Below are 18492 nucleotides of genomic sequence, written 5' to 3'. Positions count from 1 at the left end.
TGGCAGGGGTCTCCACACAGCTGCTCCAGCACCCAGGACTGCATTGGGGTAGGTCCATGCAGCTTCTCCTCCGGGATGTCTTGCAGGAACTGAGCCTTGCCAGCTGAAGCAGGGGAGTGGCTAAGGCAGCTGCACCAAGGTCCAGCCATCACAAAACAAGAGACCTGAGAACTCAAAAGGTGAGACTCACTGAGCCATTTATCTCTCCGCCCTTCTATTAACCCCACGTGTGTTTATCGGCCAGGTTGGCACAATAAACTTTACCTAACTCAATAGATACTTTGAATTAGTGAATATTTTAATACTCTGGTCTACGAAGCCCATTAGGTAAATCCACTGTGTGAGTATAATAAGCACTGTTATACAACCAAAATTCCCCTGTTCCCTACTAATTTCATATACTCATTTGTATTACAACATATTTGAAAGGAAATTAAATTATAGATATTTAGGAACTTGAGAACATGCTCAAATACAATGCTAAAAAATGGTAAATGTACATACTTTACTCTGAAAGATAATTGTTTGTCTTTGAAAAGTACATTTGATTTTCCCAACTCAGATTTTCCTTTGGGGTGTATATTTGTGTGTGCATGGGTGTATGTGTGCATGTGTTGGTCCTTTTGGGTGTATATTTGTGTGTGCATGGGTGTATGTGTGCATGTGTTGGTGTTGGTAGGATTGAATGTAGAAAATAAGTCTACCTTTTCTTTTAGAAAGTCGTTCTAAACTCCTTTGAGAATGGGTTAAAAGGTGAGTGAAGAAGGGTGTGGTAGTTATATAATCTATTGTCAATTTGAGACTTACATGTGAAGTGGTGGAGTTCAGCCTGTCAATCAGGTAGCCGCTTGGTGATCTCATTTGGAGGCTCTAATGAGATTAATGGCTCACTGGAGGTGGGACACACAGTTACCCACTGCAAAACATTTCTCTTGACAAGACACATGGAGCTATGCTAGAGCTCTGGAGCCTGAGGAGCCACGTGAAGAATCCCTGCCTGTGCTGAGATGCTTACATCATCACTGGATCCACAAGACCCTCTGGCCTGTGATCTTCCTACATTCAGTGTCATTGCATGTATTTCATAAGTCTGGAGATGACTATATAGATTAGTATCAGACGTATGGGCTAATAGACTTAATGGACTTGATCTGGAATGGGCTGGGATGTTTTCTCCATATTCAATTGCTCTTGTATATAAACCACTTTTTATACACATATGAGTGTATCTATGAATTTGTTTCTCCAGTCTACCCAAACTAAGACATTATAGAACCTTGGGAATGGGATACTGGAGAAACAAATCATGGAGATGGATAGTAAATGCTCGTTCGACCTCTGCCTCCTGGTAGTTTTTCTTCTACGGCTGGCCAGAGGTCAGTATTGCCCTGCAGTTTACTGAGTTGTTTTCTGAAAAGAATATGGGGAGTTAAAGTTTTGATTATTTTCTTTGGTTGTTGTTTTTGGTTATTCCTGTTTGAAATGGTGAAAATGAATGTGATTAATGTCAGAGATCTACTCCCATATTTTGTATCAATAGAATAATTTAGATAAGGATTAAGATAAGCTAATTAAGGATTAACTTCTACTGTTTTAAGAATTGAGATTAGTACCTGATTCTATTTTGATTATACTAATTTCTTCTGCTTATTAATGTTGATATAATGATTGATAGAAATGATTACTGGGAAGTATTAAAATAGAGAGTTTATAAGCCTACTTTCGTTGAGCCATTAAAATTTGAATTTTTAAATGGGTTAAGACACACCTGCAACAAAGATAAGCCCCACCCAGTGCTTTGGAGTACTCAGGGTATTTGCATTCCAAGAGATCTGCCTAGGGGATTGTTGACAGATTGAAGGAAAAAGGCACTCTTTCAAATTTTAAAGTTGGAACTAGTGGTTTTGTCAGAGTTGGAAAAAATCTGGAACCATGAAGAAAACTCCTCTCTAGGACTGAATGTTAAAGGGGGCAGGCTGAAATGCTTGTTACGTGACCACATGGATCCACTTGTTGAGTGGAAGTAAGAGAAATGCAGCAATAAAGAGATGGGTTGGGTCTGGCCATTTAGACCCATGGACCTGGTTTAGTGGAACTAGAGGAGATGAGAGTAGATTGACTGGTCTGAAGTTCATGACCTAGCACAAGGGGGTTGTTGAGAATTTGTAATGGGGCCCATAATCTAAAGGCAAGGCAGCCAATGAGCTCCCTGGTGAGGCTAAGTGAGGCAGCCTACATTGAGTTGATCAGAACCCAACCAGATGAAGAGAAGATATTTGAGCCTGTAAACTGATGCATATTGCTACAGACTTTATGGATAGCCTGTCCTGATTTGACTTTGCTTGTGGATGTGGAATTCACAAGGTTGCAACTAGAATGAAGATTCTTCACGCCAAAGATTATGATTGTCTCCTCAGAGCACTAGGTTGATGTGACTTGACAGTATAGATATTGGATACCCAAAATGGGGAGGATAAAGGCATGAAGTCGTTGGCTTACAAACTTTCATAGATGGAGGAATGTATTCATACAATTATAGGATTAAGATGTAGTTGTTACTTAACTGCAATTGTTAGGCATAGAATAGTATTGTGTTATTCACTTATATAATATTTTTTGTTTTGTTCACTTTTGATATGTTTTGTTTAAATGAGGATAGTACATATTGAATTGTATACATTTTAGTTTTTTCCTGTTAGGTCCAGATATGATTTAATTATTGTTTGTTTGAAGATTATATATGGCTAAATAGTTTGGTGAAAGTGTCAAACTGTCAAGGGGTGGTCTGTGGTAGTTACATAATCTGTTGTTAATTTGAAACTTATGAGTGTAGGGGTAGAGTTTAGCTTATCAATCAAGTTGCAATTTGATGACCGCATTTGGAGGTGCTAAGGAGATAAAAAGCTTGCTGGAGGCAGGACACATGCTTACCCACTGCAAGACCTTTCCATTGACAAGACACATGGAGCTAAGCTAGAGCACTAAGATGCTTACATTGCCACTGAATCCGCAAGACCTTCCACCATTGGCCTGTGATCTTCCCACCTTTGGCGTCATTGCATGTGTTTTGCAAGTCTGAAGAGGACTATATAGATTTGGTATCAGACATATGGGCTAATATCGGACTTATGGACTTGATCTGGACTGGGCTGGGATTTTTTCTGAATATTCACTTTCTCTTGTATGTAAATCTCTTTCTTACACACATATGAGTGTCTATGAATTTGTTTCGCTAGTCCACCCAGAATAACACAAACCCCATCCTTTACATCACATCTTCCAGGTCACCCAAAGGGACCAGCTGGTTTTATCATGGCAGTTGATAACAGTCAAAGAGGTTTGGATGAGTTGGCTCGTTGAAAGTAAAGAGAAAGAACTTAAGTCCTATCTTCCCTGTGCAACAGCCCTTGCCAAGGCTTCTCAAGGGTGATGCTTACATGGGCCCATTTAGAGAGCCCTAGAATCCCCTCAGTTAGACTTTTAACCATGTCTTCATATCTCCTCTACATGTCTTTCATGACAGAATATCTAAAAAAAAGTGCTAAATAAAATGTTTAAAAGTCATTTTGGAGAATAAGATAGGTGAAAGGGCTGAGCCTTATCAAGGCAGGCAGAAATAGCAGCTCCATTTACAGCTTTGAAGTGCTCTCATGGAGGCTGTGTCCAAGTCTTGCCAGTGTTGGTTTACTTCCGAGATCAAGGTGGTTTCCAGTAAAAGTCACGGTATGCTGGTTCGGAAGAAGGGCAAGGTATGAAATGCTTCGGTGATTTGGGAATTTGCACACATTTTTAAGATCATATAAACCAAAGTGGACATTTCTTCTCCATGCTATTTGCTACTCATCCCTCCCACATGGGCCCCTTCAGTTTGCCTGCAGGCGAAGAGGCTGCTGAGACTCACATTCCAGCCAGTTAAGGAAATTGCTTAAGGTAAGCATCTGAAACACAAACACATTAGCTCCAAGTGCTTGAAACACAGTGATAATCACAGTCCTTACTTCTTCTCTCCTTTGTACCATTCAAAGGCCGGAGGCGGCACACCTGCACCTTCACATCTGATCAATCCACTGCGTCCAGGGGCCACGGTGCCAGATTTAATTTCCTGAATTGTAGGAGCAACTGAAAAAACAAAAAAAAGACATAAACAAACAATAAACACTGGAGGTAAGTAAAAGGAAAAAATTCTTCCGCAGAAGTATCACACACACATTATTTTAATTCCTTCTATATTCAAAGCAATCTTATGCCTGATAGGCCAATGCATCACATGTTTAGCATTTTATGCTTCTAATACAGGAGGAGTCATTTGCAGCTTCATCTTTCAAGTTGGACAATAGATGAATGTTCTCAGCTAGTGCAGAGTAAATGCAATATACTTTGGCCTCTGGGAAAAATGGTATTGGCAAGGAGAACACTTTATCTGTATGCCAGTCAAACTATGCTTCAATAATAGTTCTCATTTATTGAGTGGTTACTGGGAGTCAGGCTGAGACAGGTACGTTATGTTCATGATTTCCTTACAGTAATACTTCAAGGTAGATAGTATTATCTCAGTTTTACAAATGTGAAAACGGAATCTCCGAGAGATTAGGTAATTTGTCTAAGGTCACGCAGATTCTTAACTGCAGAATTTGGGTGTAAAGGCGTATTGACTCAAAGCCTGGGATATTTCAATATTCTACTCTTTTCACTGCCTAGTCTCTGCTGTTTTAGAACATGATACTTTCTGTTCTGTGGTGGCTTCCCCACTTCTCCAAGTTCAAGGCCCATTTATGGTGTCACTTTCTGATGCTTTTTGCTGATGTCCTAATAGCATTATAAACAACAACAACAAAAACACTTTTGAGTAGTCTATCAGACTCTCGAATACTACTTTTTGGATAGATCTGTGTGGAAGTTTTGGTGATTGGGGTGGAATTGAGTAGGTCACACGACGCATATAGAAGAATTAGTCAAAGAACATATTTTAGCCAAAAGGTGAGAGTTCAGAGATATAGTGCTCATTTTTACTTATTTGCTTATTTATTTTCTCTCTCCTCTAACTCTGTCCTTTCTGCCCTCTCTCGCCTCCCTATGACCTTCAAAGTCTGCTTCTTTTGATATGAAAACTATTTTTCTTGATTTTTTTCTTTCATAATACAGTCTTTATTGTATTTGTCTTCAGGAAATTGACTAACTTTGCTAAGCATACCTCCCAAATTTGCCCTTGTTATGAAGTGTTTGACAGTTTCCTCACTGTTTTTAGGGATATATAGTATTCCATTGTACATATGGTATAGTGAGTTTCAGTGTACTACTAACCTTAAGGTGAGGAGTTCAAAACCACCAATTGCTCAACAGGAGAATGCTGAAGCTTTCTACCCTATACAGATTGGCAGTCTCAGAAACCCATGGACAGTTAGTTCTGCCCTCTTAGGTGGCTGTGAGTTGCGGTAAGTCAATAGCAGTGAGTTTTTGAGATTTTTCAAGAGTTTAATACTGACACTATATTCTCTATCTTATGCTTTAATTACTTATGAGTATGTTAATCTTCCATGTCAGTTCCCTGAATGCAGGGTAATTATAGATTCATCCATGCATATTGTGATATCAAGGCACTGCTTGACACAAAATTATGATTACAAGTCTTTTAGTAGTCTGGTCATTTATTTATCCAACAGCTAAGTATGGAACAGACTGGTATATATCAAACAGTTCCCAAGGAAGAAACAAGTCAAACTCACTGACATATGAAACTAGCATTGTGGAGGATGGGGAGACAAAATACAAGCAGCAAATACAATATCTAAATAATTTAAATGAAAGGTTAGTAGGTGGCAAACATTATGATAAAAAAGCTTACAGAGAGGTAAGAGGGATTAGAGCAAGGAGAGGATTGAGGTTTTATATGGAGTAATCTTCATAGGCTGTAGTGTCCAGTTAGTGCTTGAGCAAGTGAGAGTCCATATATTTCTGTGAAGGTACTTTGCATATGACTAACATTCAGAATCAGTCAGTGCTAAGTAGAGATTACTTTCAGTTACATGAATAGCCCTGCCCCAATCAGTTGATGTCTGAAAGAGGATAAAAAAATTGTTGTCTTCAATTATAACAGAGAAATCCTGCCTGAATTTCCAACCTTTTCATTTCACACTTAAGAGTGGTTTCTGATCTGCTGACTTGCTCTAAAAGTTTCAAACTTGCAGTCCCCAGAATCACATGTGCGAATTCCTTAAAGGCTCTTTGTGCTTCCACCTGTGTGTGTATATAAAATAACAATTATTGCAGGCATATATGTGTATACACATGCAAACACATATACCACACACACATATATGTGGTTCACATACACGTGTGGTTATATACCATATATACTCGTGTATAAGCTGAGTTTTTCAGGAAATTTTTAATGCAGTTTTTGTGGTAAAATTAGGTGCCTAGGCTGATACTCAGGTTGGCTTATACTCGAGTACATACAGGATATACATACACATATATAAACCATGCATATATAAATTATATATGTATGTGAAACCATGCGTATATGAATTATATGTGTGTATGATATATATATCTGCTCTGATATATGAGCACACACATATACATGTATATATGTAGTTAGTTGGTTAGATATAGAGGTCAATATCCTATTGTTCTCTTCTCCTGGAGGTCCTTGACTGGTATAAGAGCACTGTAAAAAGTTCTAGTAAACCTAGCTGCATTGGCAGCTCACATCAGTTTGGCAACAATGGAAGCGTCAGTGGAAATTGACTGAGTTTGGGGATTTTGTGAAGTTGGAGTCAACAGAAAGATTGGACAGATGGAAGTGGTATATAAAATAAATAAATGAGTTAAAATAATTGAATATAGCTTAAGAAAGTAGAGAGTTACAATTACCATTGACCGATATGAAAAGACCATAAGTGGAAAGTTTTGGAGAGAAACATTAATTATATGTCTTTTATGAGTACTTTTTCTGCCAACTTTTTAATATGATACACATTTTAAATTACCCAGTGGAAACAGTTCAATACAACAGGAACCTTGAAGACGGAAATACTAGTTCACTCAGATAAATGACCTGAGTGAATGTGTCCTTTGGATATATTTTTTATTTCTATGGAAAGCAATAAAAAGTACAGGGCTTAATGTTTTTTTCAATATGCAGTGAATATAATAAATGTAAACACTCTTACAACAAAACATTGCTTTTCCTTTTTAGAATACTTTAGAAAATATGTCATTTTCTATTAAGGGTGATGATTCCATTTTAAATTTAGCACCTCCATTTCTCTGTGGACTTTTCATTCTCCCCACTAAAGGTTCAATTTATAGTTCTGGGGGAGAAAAATCACAAAGAAATATTTTTAATAAAGTACCTGTTAATAACTTGGTGAAAAAAATGTCTACCAAATAGGTTTGAATGAAAAAATGCTATGAGAATACACACACACACACACACACACACACACACTGCCACATCTTTCTTCTGCAGAGCAGCTGGTCAGTCAGACCAGAAACCTTTTGGTTAGCAGCCTAGCACTTTAACCACTGTGCTACCAGAGTACCTTCAAATATACAAAAGACAGCTATAAAGCAAAAAAATCCCCCCAAAACCCACTTTTCTTCAATGATCAGTACACCGCTTTGCCTATGAGAGGTGCAGGTACATTGCATTTTTGCTCTTGCTCCCACAGGCTTTCTTCTCTCTTCCTGTCACACTAAGGGGCTGTAATCTTTTATGATAGCCGACTATTACTGAAGATAAAATAACCATATGCAGCAAGATAGCCATCACAAACTTCTATTGATAACCTGGTTAGTTTAATTACTCTCTTGTTTGTCAAGGGGGCCATGACTCATTGCAAACAAAACCATGAAATCCGGAACATTGCCTGAAAACGCAGGCGTAATGAACTGAAATAAAAGTCTAATTTGCCACTAGAAGATTTTTATGCAGTGCAGTGAGCATAGTGCTCAGCAAGGGTAGCTTACCACCCAAGTTTAAGAGACATGGTCCCATTTTCTCCAGGTTTACAAGCTCTTGTGATGGACACTGTATGAAGAGGCAGTCCTTAAGACAAGCCAGGTGGCCATGGCTCTTCTATTCCTTCTCTTGATGGTGACTGTTGGCATCAAAATCACCCTTGAGCACACACACACAAACGCACCTACTTATCAGGTATAAGGTTTGTCAACCAGGTTAAAAGACTAGCAGCCCTTCTGTTCTAATAATCCTGTCTTCCTCCCCCTTCTCAGGAAGTCAGTACAATATGGTGTAGTAGGAGGTTTGTTAGCAGGGTTAAATAAATAAATACATTTAGATGCACATACCATGTTTTCCCGAAAGTAAGACATCCCCTGAAAATAAGACCTACCTACAGTTTTGCCTCTCATTGAAATATAAGGCATACTCCTGAAATTAAGACTTCCCTGAACATAAGGCCTCCCCAATAATAAGCTCCCCCCCTCAAGCTACTATAACTCTGGACTCTGGACCGTAGCAGCAGGCACCAACGTGCATCTCACTGTTGGCCGCAGCATAGCCAGAGCAGACAGGAAGTGTCAGTAAATGTACCATAGATTATGAGTATATGTACCATAGACTGTTGTACATGGAAATAATGGTAGTAACAAGAACTTCTTGATACTGTAGGATTCACAGTTTGTCTGGTTATGCGGGTTTGTGGTGAAAACTACTACCATACTGTATACAGATAATAAGTTTCCTTTTTTGTTGTTCAACAATAAATGTGTACCGTATTCTTCTTCTTGGAAAAATAGGATATCTCCTGAAAATAAGACCCAGCGCATCTTTGGGATCAAAAATTAATATAAGACACTGTCTTATTTGGGGGGAAACAGGCTAATATTAAGTCTCCCCCCGCCCACTGCTTTCATGTCAATTTTGCCTCATAGCAGCCCTATTTAGGATTTCTGCAGCTGTAAATCTTCAAAGGAGCAGAAAACCTCATCTTTCTCCCATGGAGTAGCTTATGGGTTGAGATCCTAGGACTTGCTTGCAGTCATCCATCCAAGCTTCCCCAAAAGTGGCACTAGGACATCTTTAGCCCACCTAAATGAGACTGCGATTTTAAACAGTGGCATAGCTTTCAGGATTGCGGCCAACTTGCAATACCACAGTCTAGCAAACTGACAAACAAGCCTACCAATGATAGACATGTTCCAGTGGAGTTTTTCAAGTCAGGTAGGCTAGGAAGAAGGATCTGATGACATACTTAAAGTAAATCTGGTCAGTGAAAGCCTTCTGCACATCAGTGGAACATTGTCTGCTATGAGTATAGTAAAGGGAAATACATTCTTCAGGTGGAAGATACTCAAAATGCAATTAGGAAGAAACTACCTTCTCAAAGTAGAGTGACCCTTCATGGAGGAAAACTTTCAGGACCTCCATTTGTACACGTGGCATGACTTAAGATGAGAAGAAACAGCGGCAAATATCCATTAATAATAATTGGAACATGGAATGTGTAAAATCTGAATGAAATAACACATTTGAAGATCAGCCTCCTAGGCCTTAGTGAGCTGAGGGCTTTCCTCTTTCACTGTCCAACTTTATCAAGCAAAATATTCTTCATTAGAGAGAGATTCTCCTGATACCATGTTCAAAGTACTTAGGGCAAGTCCTTTCAATCTTGCCTCTAGAGTATTCTGGCTCAACTTCAATCAAGACAGTCTTGTTTTTACTTTTGGCCATCCACAGTCGCTTCAAAATCTTGGCCAACACCATAATTCAAAGACATCGCTTCTTCTTTGGTCTTCCTTATTCAATGTCCAATTTCACATTCAGAGGAGGCAAATGAAAATACCATGGCTTAGGTGAGGAGCACCTTAGTCCTCAAAGTAGCATCCTTGCTCTTCAATATGCTAGAGGTCTGGGACAGCAGATTTACTCAGTGCAACATGTCTTTTGATGGCTGCCTCCATGAGCATTGATAGCAGATTCAAGCGAGATGAAGTCTTTGACAACCTCAATCTTTTCTCCATCTATCATGATGTTACCTATTGGTCCATTTATGAGGATTTAGGTCTTCTTTACAAAGGGTTGCAATCCATGCTTAAGGCCTCAATCCTTGATCTTCATATACAATTTGAATAAGTGAAGTTACAGGATTCAACCCTGATTCACACCTTTCCTTATTTTTAACCAAGGAATATTCCATTGTTTTGTTATCACAACTGTCTCTTGATCCATGTACAAGCTCCACAGAAGCATAATGAAGTGTTCTGGAATTCCCCTTCTTTTCAAGGTTATCCACAGTTTATTATGATTCAAACAGTCAAATGTCTTTCTAGAGTCAATATAACATTGTAAACACCTTTCCAGTATTCTCTGCTTTGAGCCAAGATCCATCTGACTTGAGTAATGATATCCTTTGTTCTGTGTCCTCTTCTGAGTATGGCCTGAACCTCTGGCAGTTCCATGGCAATTTACTGCTGTAACCATTGTTGGATGATCTTCAGCAAAATTTTACTTGCATGTGATATCAATAATATTGTCCTATAGTTTGAGCATTCTTCTGGGTCACCTTTCTTTGGAATGGGTACAAATATGAATCTCTTCCAGTAGTTGGCCAAATCGCTGTATTCCAAATTTCCTGGCATAGAAGAGTAAGGTCTTCCATTGTGAATTCAGCTTGTTGAAATATTTCCATTGGTATTTGATCAATTCCTGGAGCCTTTATTTTGACTAATGATTTGAGTGCAGTGTGAGGTTCTTCTTCAGTACCATTGGATCTTGGTTACATGCTACTTCAGGAAATGGTGAGATATCGACTAGTTCTTTTGTGCATTGAGTCTATGTATTCTTCCCATCTTTTGCTGCTTTCTGCATCATTCAATATTTTACCTAAAGAATCTTTCAATGTTGGAATTGAGGCTTGCATTTTTGGGGGGTTAGTTTCATTTGAGACATGCTGAGCATACTCTTTCTCTTTGGTTTTCTGACTAGGGTTTTGCACATTTAACTATAATATTTTAATTTGTCTTTTTGAGCTGCTCCTTGAAAAATTCAGTTCGGCCCTTTGACTTCATTTTGTCTTAAGAACTCTTTGATTTATCATTTCTTCCATTTGTCTTAAGAACGCTTTGATTTATATCAACTTTCAGAGTCTCTCTGACACCCATTTGATAGTTTCTTTCTTTCCTGTCTTTTGAATGATCGTTCGCTTTCTTCAAGAGTGATCATCTTGTTATCCTCCTACAGCTCATCAGGTCTCCTATAATCAGTGTTCAATGTGTTAAATATGTTCTTGAGATGTTCTCAAAATTCAGGTGTGATATACCCAAGGTTGTATATTAGCTCTCCTATATTTGTTTTAATTTTCTTCTGTTTCAGTCTGAACTTACATATAAGCAATTGACTGTTTCACAATCTGCTCCTGGCCTGGTGTCAGCTGCTTATATTGAGCTCCTCCCGTGTTTCTTCTTGCAGATGTAGTCAACTATATTTTCATGGATTCTACCTGGAGAAGTTCACGGATATATTCACTGCCTGCACTGTTGAAATCTATTTGCTATAAACAAGTCATTAGTCTGCAAAATTCTATCATTAGATCTTCAGCTTAATTTCTATCAATATGCCCATATTTTCCAACCAATGTTCCTTCCTCTTTGTCTCCAACTTTTGCATTCCATTCACCAATAATGTTCCATGTATATTGATTGCATTTTTCATGAATTTCCAACTGATAATCAATTTCTTTACCATAACTTTGATTATTATTGTATAAATTTGAATAATAATCATATTGATTGGATTTACTTGGGGGTGGATGGATATAATCCTATGACAGACAGCCCTGTAATTCAAGATTTATCTTGAAATATCCTTTTTGAGGATGAATGCAACCACATTCCTCTTGATTGTGTCATTGCTGTTACAGCAAACTGTATGATTTTTCTGATTCAGAATAACAATACCAGTCCATTGCAGCGTATTGATATGTAGGATATCCATCTTTTTGCATACAAGGCAGTTCCTCTTCAGTCACATTTTGAGTGCCAAGGCGCTCATTGTCTGGCATCTCTCTGACAATGTTCGCCTTGCATTCATTAAGATTTCATTATCAGACAATGTTTGATTCAATATATGGATTTTCAGTGGCTACTTCCTCTAATGTGTATAGAGGATTCCTCTGCTTTGTCTGTCTTTAGTCTGGTAGCTGCACTGAAACCTGTTCACTTTTAATGACCCTGTTGGCAATTGAGATCCCCATGACTTAGCTTGTGAAGCACAGCAATACATAAGTCATGACAATACTTTAAACTGACAAACAAGTGGTGGCTTGCACAGACTTTTATATATTGCACAGACTTTTAAAAAATGTTAATAGGCAGAGATACCTCTTTGAGGACTAAGGTGTGTCTGATGATTTTTCAGTTGCCTCATATGCTTTTGAATACTGGACAATGAATTAGGAAAACAGATTGATGCCTTTGGATTATGTTGTTAGCAATGAATATTTAATATACCATGGATCATAAGAAGAACAAATAATATGTATTGGAAGAAGTATAGCCAAATTGTTATGAGAAGCTAGCATTGTACAGCTTCATTCCACATATGTTGCATATTTTCAAGTAGGACTAGTCTCTGGAGAAGGTCCTAATATTTGGTAAAGTTGAGGATCATCAAGGAAAAGAAAGATAGATTCCTACAATTGCTATAGCGGTAGAGTTAAACATGACAACTGTTATGAAGAGGGTACATGAACAGGAAATATTTCTTTCTGCTATTTATAGGATCACTATGATTCTATGATCACTTTGTTAAAAACTCTGTGGTCTTTAACCACCTAAGGGAATCTACTTGGCTGGAGGGAGATGACAGTAGGTAGAATCACATTGTGTTACTCAACCATGATGCTAGTTGGAAGACTCTCCTTACTAAGAGAGTTCTCAGAAGCTAGTAAATGAATGGACAGTTCATCCTGTGACTGTGCCATCTAAATTTCTCACTCATGATACAAAGTGTAATGTGAATGGAAAAATAGTCATTTCTGTCTACAAAGTTTTGAGCCAGAAGGACTATTCATCTGTTGTATACTATCACAGTCTCTTCATAAGTAATAAAGCTACTTTTCAAGTGCTAATGCAAAGGATTCAGCTCCCCATTTCAGGGGAGGAAGCCACTGAAAACTTTATGCATGGCTTCAAAGGACTGTCAAATACTAGAATCCTAAACAAAGGTAACCAGAATATTTTCAGAGATATTGGCTGAGGATGGGGCCATCAGGTCTGAGGACACTTGAATGTGATTCAACAGATGATTTCTTGGAGGGGTGTCAGTCATGGTGACGTGAGTTGGGTAATACCTGCAGGAATGAAGCTTTCAGGATCTTCATTTGCTGATGAGCATGACCATGACTCAAGGTAAAGAGAAACAGCTGCAAAAAGTCTTCTAAGGAACAAAACGTAATGTGTGGGAATGATGAATTTAAGAATATTGGAAGAGGTCAAAAATTAAATGGAACATGCAAAAATTGATATCCTAGGTATTAATAAGCTGAAATGGACTGGTATTGGCCATCTTGAATGAGAAAATCATATGCTTTACTAGGCCAGGAATAATAAAATCACGAAGAATGGCATAGCATTCCTTGTCAGAAAGGATGTTGCTAAATGAAGTAGAATGTCATTTGTAATGGAATTATAGATATCTGCCTTCAAGGATATCAAATCAATACAACTATTATTCAAATTTATGTACCAACCCCAAAAGCTAGAGTTGAAGAATTCTACCAGTGACTTGGCCAAGAAATTTACCAAATATGCAATCAAGATGCATTGATAGCTATGGGTGATTGTAATGAAAACGTTGGAAACAAAGAAGAAGGAACAGTAGTTGGAAAATAAGGCCTTGGTGATAGAAATAAAGCTGGAGAGCCCATAATATAATTTTGCAAAACCAATGAACTATTTATTGCAAATACCCTTTTCAACAACACAAACGGTGAGTATGCACCAGGTCTTCCCCAGAGGAAGTATATAGAAATCAAATTGATCACCTCTCTGGGAGGAGACCCTGGTAGAGCTAAAGATCAGCAGTTAAAACCAGACCAGGTTGCTCAGATGTAAATTCAGGATAAAGTGGAAGAAAATTAAAACAAGGCCACAAGAGCCAAAACATGAACTTGAATCTATCCGTCCTGAATTTTGAGAACATCTCAAGAACAGACCTGATGCATTGAACATTAATGACATAAGACAAGTTGAGCTGTGAGAGGACAACAAGAACATCATTCACGAAGAAAGGAAAAGGTTATTAAAAAGCTCAGAGAGAAAGAAAAGATCAAAGTAGAAGTAAGAAGAAACTCTGAAACTTGCTCTTAATCACACAAATGGAAGCAAATGGAAGAAAGTTGAAGTCAAGGAAATGAATACAAAATTTCAAAGGTCAGCTCGAGAATATAAAGCCAAATATTATATGAAATGTATAAGGACCTAGAATTGGAAAAACAAAAGGGAAGAACATGCTCAGCATATCTAAAACTGAAAGAAATCAAGATCAAATTCAAGCCTTGAGTTGCAATCCTGATATATTCTAAGGGCAAAATATTGAATGATGCAGGAAGCCTCAAGAGAATACACAGAGTCACTGTACCAATAAAGAAGAAAAATAGCTCTGGCCTTGTCAAGACAAGAAATTAAAGCTTTAGTAACCATTAAAAAAAAAAGAAAGAAAAATAGTTGACATTCCACCATTTCAGCAGGTAGCATAGGAGCAAGAACCAATGGTGACAAAGGAAATTCAAACTGAACTGAATTCATTAGCCAAAAGCAAAGCTCCAGGAATTGACATAACCCCATTGAGATGTTTCAGAAGCTGAAGACCCACTGGAAGGACTGTCTTCGATACCAGAAAATTTGGAAGGCAGCTATTTGGCCAATTGCCTGGAGGAAATTCATATTTGTGCCCACTCCAAAGAAAGGTGACCCAAGAGAATGCTCAAACTATAGAATGTTATCATTGATATTGTACCAGCAAAATTTTGTTTAAGATTATTCAAAAAAGGTTGTAGCAAAACACTGACATGGAACTGCCAGAGGTTCTGGCCTGCTTCAGAAGAGTACATGAAACAAGAGATATCATAGCTGATATAAGATACATTTTAGTTAAAATCAGAGAGTACCAGAAAGATGCTTACTGTGTCTAGGCAAAAACATTCACTAGTGTAACCATATAAACTATGGATAACCTTGAGAAGGCGAATCCCAGTGCACTTCGTTGTGCTCATTTGGAACTTGTCCAGGGATCAAGAGGCAGTTGTGCCAACATAACAAGGGGATAGTGCATGGTTTAAAATCAGGAAAGGGGTGTGTAGGGGTTGTGTCCTCTCACCATACTAACTCAATCTGCATGCGGGATGAATCATCAAGAAGGTGGATTATATAAAGAGGAATGCAGCATCAGGTTTGGAGGAAAGCATAATCCCTGGGATATGTATATAGCACAACCTTTTTAACCAGGTTGAAGAGGACTTTAAGCTCTGGATGATGAAGATCAAAGATTGTAGTCTTCAGTATGGATGACAATGAAATGTAAGGAAGACCAAAATCCTCACAACTGGACAGATATATAACATCATGAAAATTGGAATATGGGTTAATGTTGTCAAGGATTTTGTCTTGCTTGCATCCACAATCAATGCTCATGAAGTAGTCATCAAAAGACATATTGTATTAGGTACATCTGGTGTACAAGACCTCTTTTGGGTATGGAAAAGCAAAGCTATTATTTTGAGGGCTAAGGTGTTCCTGAACCAAGCCATGATATTTTTAACTGCCTCAGATGCACATGAAATTTTGATACTGAAGAAGGGAGATAGAAGAATCGATGCATTTGAATTATGGTGCTTCCAAAGAATATTGAAAGTATCATGGGCTGCCAAAAGAACAAACAGATCTGTCTTGGAATAAATCTAACCAAAATTATCTAGAGGCAAGGATCATGAGACTTTGTCTCCTGTACTTTGGACATCCTCAGGAGGGACCAGTCTTTGGAGAAGGACATCATGTTTGGTCAAGTAAAGAGCAGTGAAAAAGATGAAGACCCTCGAGGAGGTGGATGGAGGCAGTGGCTGCAGGGTTTCATTCTGTTGACTATGGGTCAGAGCCAACTGCATGGCACCTAACTACAATAACAATGCACGCTCAGATTCTGATTAAAGAGCCTGATATGGATAGATCAATCTATGTTCATTAGTTCCTTTGCTCTAATGGGCCTCCAGGTTCTCTGGAAATTGTGGATGACCTGGGAGTATATTATAGATTTATTATATTGCAAAAGATTTGATATAGCATATCAGGATCTGGCAGTGCTGACATTGATGCTACAAATGGAAAGTCATAAAAAAGACATGAGCAAATGTTGAATTATAAGGAGTATTATTTTGTGCCCTAAAAAACATGAAGGGCATTTTATGTGATAACTACTTAAAGGAAGCTTTGCTGTGGGGTAATCAATGCATAGAAAAAAATCTTCATGTAGATTTTATTTCATGGCTAAAATTATAAATTTGAACCTAGAGGCTCTATTGATCCTTCTTGGAACATGATGAAAACTTTATCATATTAGTTGATCTGCCTCTACTGCAAATGACTAAAGAGAGAAGATTTCATCCACTAATGCAGTCTGCTTTTCTTAGTCAATTTAACAAATATTTATATCAAGAACATGGAAAGTTTAAGCAAAATAAAGTAATATTTCTGGCCTTGTGTGTGCAAGGAAGGGAAGGGAAGGAAAATAGCTAAATAATTAATTAAGTATATAATAAATCAGAGGAAAACAAAAGGGAGTGGCATTGTTGTTTTATATGGTATGGTTACAGTGGTCTCCTCACCGATACAGCAATATTAGAGTACTGATTTGAAGGATGTGTGGGAAAAAACCATGATTGTCTATAGGAAATTATTCTAATAAGGCTTTACAGGTGGAATCCTTGTCTAGTACAAATTGTTAATATGCTTGACAACTAACAGAAAACTTGAAAGTTCAAGTTCATCTGTACCTTGGAATAAAAGTCTTGGCGATCTACTACAATAAAGCCATTAGAGACCATATGGAGCACAGTGCTGGTCACACGGAGTCCCTGGGAATCATGGTCTCAAGGAATGGCAGTTAATTCAACAGCAACTGCTGTGCTTATGGTTACCAAATTCTCCGGTATGCCTTGCAGATTGCTTTTATAGATTACTTCTCAGTGACTGTGGAGTCCACATAAACCTTCGGAATGAATCTCTCAGTCTTTCTTGAGCATATTTTATGGCAGAAATATAACATAAAAGGATTTTTATACATATTATAAAAGGATTTGTATTGGAGTTTGTTGTGAACCTAAAATTTCTTGGCATAAATGCTGGGAATGTCGGACCATTGTAGTAGTGCAACTGTAAAGTTTATCCCACACTGTATATTAGGCAATCTGTGCCTTTTGAGGTCAACAGTCATCTGTGGCTAAATATATGAGGAGGTCCCCCCCAAAATGGATTTGTTCAAAGTTTTTTAATTTAATTTTTTAAAACAACATTATCACCTTCAAAATATTCTATGTTACAATCAATACATTTGTAAAATCTGTTATTCCTTTCTTGGAAACCTTTTTCAAACTCACGGATGGTTGACAGCACCTCCCTCCCTTTTTTTTCACCTCTTCCACCTCATCAAATCGCTGTCCTTCCATGTTCCTCTTCATTCATGGAAACAAAAAAGTCTCACAGAGTGAAGTTGGGTGAGAAAGGTACATGTGACAAGAGAGGCATGCTGGTTTTTGTCAAAAACTGGCACACTGAGATGCCTGCGTGAGCGGGTGCATTGTTGTGGTGGCAAAACCAGTCCCCCTTCTGCCACAAATCAGGCCTTTTGTATCACACAGTTATGGTATCTTTTCAGAACCTCTAATAGAAAGCTTGATTAACAGTCTGACCTGATGGAATGAATTCCAAATTCACTATGAGCCAATTTTTTGCTGCCAGTTTGGGAAGGTGACAGACAGCCGGAAAGAGGTTTGTCATAAATTGATACTTCATCTTTCTTGAAATAAGAAAACCATGCATACTTGAGTTTTTCCCATAGCACTGTCCTTATAATCCGTGTTAAACATCACAGCAGTTTTTCTTTTTTTTTTCTTAAATCATTTTATTAGGGGTTAATACAGCTCTTATCACAATCCATCCATCCATCCATTGTGTCGAGCACATTTGTATATTTGTTGCCCTCATAATTTTCAAAACATTTTCTTTCTACTTGAGACCTTGGTAGCAGCTCCTCATATTTTCCCTCCCTCCCTTATGAACCCATGATAATTTATAAATTATTATTTTTTCATGTCTTACACTGACCAATGTCTCTCTTCACTCAAATTTCTGTTGTCTGCCCCCCTGGGAGGGGGTTATATGAAGATCATTGTGATCAGTTCCCCCTACCCCCACCACCACCCACCCCCGCCACCTTACCTTTACCCTCTTGGTGTCACTACTCTCATTTTTGGT

The 18492-nt window shown here is 38.0% G+C and overlaps 1 protein-coding gene across 1 annotated transcript in view; it reads right to left on the bottom strand.

Annotated features, from left to right (window-relative positions):
* NEGR1 (neuronal growth regulator 1) overlaps window positions 1-18492 on the bottom strand; it is a 1031997-nt gene that overhangs the window by 258424 nt on the left and 755081 nt on the right. The window contains exon 5 of the mRNA XM_004699331.2: window positions 3999-4119. Within this exon, the coding sequence (XP_004699388.1) occupies window positions 3999-4119 (121 nt within the window). The remainder of the gene's footprint in view (window positions 1-3998; window positions 4120-18492) is intronic.

The sequence above is a fragment of the Echinops telfairi genome, unplaced genomic scaffold (assembly GCF_000313985.2).
Source record: "Echinops telfairi isolate 266 unplaced genomic scaffold, ASM31398v2 ScPeMD7_443;HRSCAF=831, whole genome shotgun sequence".
NCBI lineage: Eukaryota > Metazoa > Chordata > Mammalia > Afrosoricida > Tenrecidae > Echinops > Echinops telfairi.
The sequence above is the reverse complement of the archived record's forward strand: the minus strand, read 5'-3'. Positions and strand labels throughout refer to the sequence as shown.